The 6,959-nt window shown below is 37.1% G+C and overlaps 1 protein-coding gene and 1 long non-coding RNA gene across 5 annotated transcripts; one reads left to right on the top strand and one right to left on the bottom strand.

The window, feature by feature from the left end:
- The first annotated feature begins 601 nt into the window (after positions 1-601).
- LOC130969129 (uncharacterized) lies at positions 602-5,565 on the top strand. Of its 2 annotated transcripts, none has more exons than XM_057894724.1 (5): positions 602-1,629; positions 1,846-1,977; positions 2,111-2,212; positions 4,171-4,776; positions 5,202-5,565. In XM_057894724.1, exons 1-4 carry the CDS (start codon positions 739-741, stop codon positions 4,774-4,776), a joined length of 1,731 nt encoding a protein of 576 aa, XP_057750707.1. In that variant the 5' UTR covers positions 602-738; the 3' UTR covers positions 5,202-5,565. The 2 variants fall into 2 exon arrangements, with proteins under 2 accessions (XP_057750707.1, XP_057750708.1); XM_057894725.1 differs by lacking the exon at positions 5,202-5,565 and adding an exon at positions 3,691-3,746 and having other exon boundaries at positions 4,171-4,575.
- Positions 5,119-6,441, bottom strand: LOC130969130 (uncharacterized). Of its 3 annotated transcripts, none has more exons than XR_009081794.1 (3): positions 6,058-6,441; positions 5,341-5,564; positions 5,119-5,268 (listed from the first exon to the last, which is right to left on the bottom strand). It is a non-coding gene; the product is annotated as an uncharacterized LOC130969130 (long non-coding RNA). The 3 variants fall into 3 exon arrangements; XR_009081792.1 differs by having other exon boundaries at positions 6,080-6,441; XR_009081793.1 differs by having other exon boundaries at positions 6,126-6,440.
- Positions 6,442-6,959: the final 518 nt, after the last annotated feature.

The raw sequence follows: 6,959 nt of genomic DNA, 5'->3' as shown, positions 1-6,959 counted from the left end.
TCTCCATTATAAGTAAGAAAACAAAAAAAACATCTTTTACATATTTACAATATTATCCATAATTCTATTATTATTATTAATTATTAATATAAATTTAGTTTTAATATTTTAATATATTATTATAATAGAAATTTATATTTAAATATTATATATTTTAAATAAATAATTTAAATTAAATATATAAAATTATAATATTTTATAATATTTATAAAATATAATAAAATATAAATAAATAAAAATATTTATACTTTATTTTATTATAAAAATATTAATATAATTTTATATCATTATAATATTTTATTTTTCATTTTTCTTTTTATTTAAATAATTTATTTTTTAATTTTTTATCTATTTTTTTTATTCAAATAATACATAAATAACTTCATTTTTTTTCTATTTTTTCTATTTTTTCTTTTTTCATTTTTTTCTTTCCTCCTATTTTTTTGCTATATCCAAACATAGTGTTAGAAAGTCACCAAAAAAAACATAGTGTTAGAAATTGAAAGGTTCTTTTTTCGAAATCTGCTTTGTACCCCTTTCAAAAATTAGATTCTGATCACTCTCCCCTAAATGAAATCGTTTCATACTAAACACCCAACATTCCACCGTTTGAAAGAACACCGTTGTTTGCCCAATTTCAAAAATAAAACGTTGATTTTTGTTACCTTTGTTATATTCGCAATTTAGCACTTGTGTGTGCACTGTGTGTGTAGAGTGCAGACAGCAGGAGGCGCAAACATGAATCCCTATGACGAACGAAGACTGATAGATGAAGTCATCTACCTCCATTCTCTGTGGCACCAAGGTCCTCCCCAAGCTCCACCACCGCCAAACCCTATTCTAACTCCAACACAACTCTACAACAACACCATTCCCTTTCCGTCAGACCATCACATCTCTAAACCCCTTAATCCCTATTTCAATGCGTCCCCCTGGCACCTTAACCCTCATCGTCAACATCCCCCACCCATCCCTCTTGCACCTGCGCACACCGGATCACTCCCACCCACCTCAAACAACAAAAAAAAGAAGAACAAGAACAAGAAGAATAAGGCGAGGGACCGACCACGGAGTCCGGGTTTGGAGTGGCCATGCCCGGCTCCGTCTGACCCGCCCTCGACGGGCTGGCCCGCACCCAAGAAGCCCCGGTTAGAGGCCCCTGCGGTGTCTCCCGAGGAGAAGGAGAGGCTTGGGGCTTTGCGAGCTCAGAACAAGGCGTCCCAAGCTTTAAGGGGCTTCATCTTGAATGGTGATGACGATGATTGTGATGATGACGACGACGACTACGACGATGCTGAGTTGGAAGAATATGAGGGGTTCTTTTTGAGGATCTTCAAGGAGGATGATGAAATGAGGAGCTATTACCAAAGGCGTTTCGAGAACGGCGAGTTTTGCTGCTTGGTTTGCGACGCGGTTGGGAAGAAGAATTCTGGGAAGAAGTATAAGGACTGTGTTGGCCTTCTTCAGCATGCCAAGTCTGTCTTGAGGACGGTCAAGAAACTGGCTCATAGGGCTTTTGGGCAGGCGGTGTGCAAGGTATTGGGTTGGGACATTGATCAGCTTCCGGTGATTGCAATGAAGGGAGAGCCTCTTGGGTCCAATTTGAAGATCATGCCATCCAACTCAGAGGTAATGTAATGGCGAATTTGCGGTTTTGCACAGTTACATGAATTCACCAATTAGATAGCGTAAGCGTATCGGGACGTCATGCATATATTTCACATGTTACATATTGCGTTCCATGTAACTATGGTTTTGCATTCAATGGTTGTAGTATGCTCCGCTGATTTGATTTTTGTTTTCTCCTAGTCTTGTTTTGATTTGGTGGAGTTTGAAACAATGCAGGATGAGGTTAAGGAGAATGCTGATGATGGAGAAGGTGGTACCTGCAAGCAAAATGGTAAGGTTGTGTCTATGGAGAATAATGATCAACCGGATGAAGAGTGTGTGAACGGAGTTGAACAGAGTATTGTTGGGGTTAGTTGTTTAGACTTTTCATTATTTATTTAGCTTGGGGAAGAAACTGGTGGCAAATTATATTAGAACTTAGAAAAGTGGTTTGCGTATTTTCATGTGGTTATAAACTGTCCTTTAATTGTCTTGTGTGCAGTGTTCTATGATTGAAAAAGATCTTGATAATAAGGACGAGAATCTTGACGAAAAGATTTTGGATATTAGATTTGAAAGTGGAGAGGGTGGAGCAATGACTAAGGTGAGACCTCCACCATACGTGTTATCATTTTGAACTTGTCCAGTGTGTTTCTTTAATAGCATAAATTGAACTGGCTCATTCTTTATGCATGGAAGGGTTTGTTGCTTTGATGATTTTCAGCTGACTAAGGTGTTTTAAGACTAAGTTTTCTTTATATGGCAATATGTGGATCCCAATATCTAATTTAGGCGGAGTGTTGAAGATCAAAACAAACTAGTATTTTGATACTAAAAAATCCAAATTTTTAAGGTGCTGGTGACCCAAAGGAGAAAGTTGATTATGATGGAAAACAAAGCACCCACAAACACAATGATAAAGCTGTTTTCTTGGAGCATAGTATAGATATCCGAAGATGTAAACTTTTGTGGTTATTAGTGCCTAGTTAATTATGGTTAGAGGCTTAGTTGTAAGTACGGTTTGTGTGAAGAGTGAAATGCAACACATGGGTGAAGGGTTGTGTTACAAACGTTTGCTTTAGTAGCAACTAGATACAGGATGGATATAGATTTCTATTCTGTTATTGGTAGGAGGAGGGAGTTATATAAGGAAATGGAAGAAAACCAAGGGACGTATCCCAAAATATGAAATCATTTAGAATTTGGGTAGTTGCGGCGTCTTAGTGCTACAGAGGGAGAGAAATGATCTCTTGAACTGCGATACTTATTTTTCCTGTTCATTGTTATTTTCTTCTTGTAACTCATTCTTGCAAGTTCTTAGATCAATTTATAGAGTATACTGAACCACCATTTTGGCAGTTGAAAAATTCTAGTTCCGACTAAAAGAAAGCACTACTGCTCCCCACTCCACCACCACCAACAACAACCCCACTCGCCACTGCCAAATCAGAAAAAGATTGACAAACTTCACCAAAATATGGCAAGTTTTTCAAACTTTGGTTGGTCAATTGGTGAACTTTGTCAAACTTTTTTAGGGGGAGAGAAAAAAGAAGAGAGAGAAGAGGGGGGGGGGGGGGGGGTCACGAGTTCCTTCATTTGGTTTAACTCTTCTCCCCTTCAACTCTTATCCCTGAATATCAGGTTCCTCATACATGTGGCCAAGGTTATAGGCTAGCGGGGGACTAGTCTACTCAAGGTCCATGTTGCATGTTATTTCCTTTTAATTATGTTTACTTGATTCGATATTTTTGTCTACTAAAAGTTAAAACAATTAATTCTTGCTATGTATTATGATCAAGTTTATCCTTGGTTGCTGAGCATTTCTCAGATGCTCCTTTCACCAAGTGTTATTTGGCAATGTCACATTTTTCTCACTAATTATTTTAGTGCATACCTATTTCCCTTAGATATCAAAATTAAGGTGTAGCAACACCGCTAATCATCTTAGAAATGATAATACAGTTTCCCATTTCTGTGCCTTAGCCTCCTCATCTTTTTGTGTTTGTTTGCTTCTCCCCATTGACCACTTTTTTAGTCATTGTCTCTGTTCATCATCTCTATTACTCCACCATTCTCATTCAGGCTGTCCCCTTCTCCTTTTCTATGATTCCACGGGATAAAGTTGGTGAATCCACTGGGTAAGGATCTAAAAATGCCTCTTTTTCCACCTACCTAAAGTACTACGAAGAATAAGACAAATAAAAATGAAACTTCAAAGATTAGCAAGTAGAACAAGATTATATCATAGATGTTCTAAAGGATTGCTCAAACAAGTTATTTTGAAGCTTTGAAGGAAACAGTGAGTGTTGTCTTAATTCTCTTTTCTCCTTTTATTTTAATGTTTTGTAGAGGCATAAATCAGGAACCTAGTTAGTTATTGGTTAGGAATGTGATAGTGCCATTTTCTGCAGACCTCATACAAATATGTTTTATTGTGGTTTGACAGGGCTCTTTTTTTTTTAAGCATTATCGCATCATTTAGGGAGTTTACGCTTCCTAGTAATTCACCTAAGTATTAAATAAATAATAAAGCTTTTTTTTATCTCAAAATATAACCTGCAGGCATCTCTTGAGTATTGTGATTCTAATGCTGGATGGGTTTTTAAAAATTCCAATAGCGATTCATCCTCAACTGCATCAGTTTGGCCTCTCTTCCAAACCAACTCATCTCATTGCACTAGCTCTCTTTCAGCAGAAGAGCAAGCCAATGTGGCAGTGCAGCAATTGCAGCACAAGGCATTAAAAGCTTATAAAAAATACCTAGTTGCTAATGCTGATTCTGACTCTGATGATGAGGACAGCAATGACGAGGATGAAGATGATGTGTCGGATCATTCTCCCGAAAAACATGAGGACTTCAAGTTCTTTCTGAGTTTGTTTACAGAAGACAGTGACTTGAGGATATATTATGAAAACAACAATAGCAAAGGAGACTTTTATTGCTTGGTTTGTGGAGCCATAGGAAAGAAGGTGTGGAAGAAGTTTAAGGATTGCATCGCTTTACTTCAGCATTCTACTGCGGTAAAAAGGACAAAAAGGAAGCAAGCTCACAGAGCTTATTCACAGGTCATCTGTAAAGTTCTTGGTTGGGACATCGATCGATTGCCAACTATCGTGTTAAAGGACCAACCCCTCAGTTCTTCCTTGGAAGGTTCAACAAAGCTTTAGGTGAGTGTATGCTCTATTTTGAGTTTATAATGAGGACCAGAGTTAAGGTAACTTCATAGAGACTAATAGAATAATTAATGTTTATTGTGAAATAGTTTCTAGTGAGGTGTCTTTTGTGAGCCACTACAAGGGGGGAAATAGTGTCTTTTTGACATAGTTTATGTCTGTAAATTCAGCAATGCGGCAAATTTTGCCAACTTGAACAGTGGCATCTAAGGTTCTGAAAACTGGACCGGTCATCAAATCATTTTAGTTACTGAAACTGTTTCAACCGGTTTAACCGTGGTTCAACCGGAATAACCGTTTTATAAAATAAAATATAAATAAATCCACTAAACATAATTATAGTTTAACTTAAACCTCAAAATGTCATCCATAATTAAAATTACAATTCATAAAATATATTAATACTTTATAACTTTCAGGAAGGTCAACTCCTCTAGCAGCTATATCTGTTGCTACAAGCAGATATCCACCTCCTTTTCCAACCTCCTGAATCAAACACGTGTCACCATCCGTTGTTGAAAATACTTATTCTTATGCTACTGAATGGAAGGAACTTACCAACAATGAAACTGCGCGCGAGTGGAAATTCATGTCATCCTCGAGAAGGACAATATCTAAAGGCCGTTCATATGATGTTTTCAAAAAGTCAATGACAAGGTATGTTGATGCATAGTGAAATGATTTCAAGCCTTTTTGAACTTCTGAGACTGCATGCATAGTGCACAACTTACAGATTACATAATCCAACTGAGAAAGAGTGAGGAGGAGGATTCTCGATATACCTGTTCGCCAACAAACATAATGCCAGACTCAGGTGCATCAGATTGAATCAAAGATAACAGGAATTGTAGTTTCCTTTTGTTAGTGAATAAAAAATGGATTACACCAAAAAAGCACATCACAACATAATTTTAACAAGGTTTTCCAACAGCACAGCACAAAAATCACAGTAGTGAAGAAAACAGAGTATTAGCAGTGACCAGAGAAAGATGAACACAGCCGCAGTGAGCAGAGATAATCAATAATCATTCAAAGTGGTTTTTAAACCAAAAATTAAAAAAACAAAGAACAAGCACAGCAACAATGAGCAGAGTTAATCAATAATCATTCAAAGTGGTTTCTGAACCAAAAAACAAATGAAGAATGAGCGTAGCAGCGGCAGAGCTAATCAATGATCATTCAAATTGGTTTTTGAACAAAAAATTAAAAAGAACAAACAACGGCCACAACAATAATGAGTTAATCAATAATCAATAATCAAAGTGGTTTCCGAACCAAAAAAAAAAAGAGGAAGAACCAGGCAATTAGGAGATCTGAGCAAAATATGAGGGAAAGCAGTTGACCGCGACAGAAGATGGCAACGAGCACGACGACGGACAGCGGGCGAAGTGCAACTGAGTAGGATGAGGGGCTGGAGCACGTCGAGTTCGAGGAAGGAGCTGCAATTGGTAAATGAGGAGAAGGGTTGGAGCACGACGACCAGATGACGACAAAAGATTCTAAGTGCGACAAACGGTGGCAGTGAGAATAACGGCTGCGGTGGTGGTGGAGGCTAGATCTAGGCTAGGGTTTCTTTTGAGTTTTGAGGAAATTTTGTGCAGAGGAGAAATGGAGAAGGATGTTGGGCACTTTGATGTGTAACTTAGACTTCATAACAAACCAAAAACGATGTCATTTCATATAAACCGGCTGGGTCTTGGTTTGATCCGACTGATTGGTTTTTGGTCGGTTTAACGGTTTTTAAAATAGCAGTTTCTCTTGTGGATCGAATCGGAGAGACTTTTGGTTTTTGGTTGGACCGGTTTGACCGGCCAGTTCAGTCTGGTTTTCAAAACCATGGTGGCATCATGTTTATAGTTTCCTAGTAGTTATTTATTCTTTTGCTAGTGAATGAAGTACATATCTTGATTTGCTCACGGTTTAGGGGTGTTCATGGTTCAGTTTTTTCATAAACTGAACTGAAACTGCACTAAACCATTTTAAATGGTTTAGAAACTGAACTAAACTACTTTGTCAAATAAAAAACTGGTTTTAAACCAATTTACAATACAGTGCACCAGTATAAATCAGTTCATAAAAATAAAACCAAATTTAATTGAAAAACCAGTTTAAACTAGTTTATAGGCTAAAACTAGTTTTAACTTTTAACATATATAAAATCAGTTTTTACATTTTCT

Source organism: Arachis stenosperma, chromosome 3 (genome assembly GCF_014773155.1).
Source record: "Arachis stenosperma cultivar V10309 chromosome 3, arast.V10309.gnm1.PFL2, whole genome shotgun sequence".
Taxonomy (NCBI): domain Eukaryota; kingdom Viridiplantae; phylum Streptophyta; class Magnoliopsida; order Fabales; family Fabaceae; genus Arachis; species Arachis stenosperma.
Note: the sequence above shows the minus strand (reverse complement) of the source record. Positions and strands in the feature narration are given on the sequence as shown.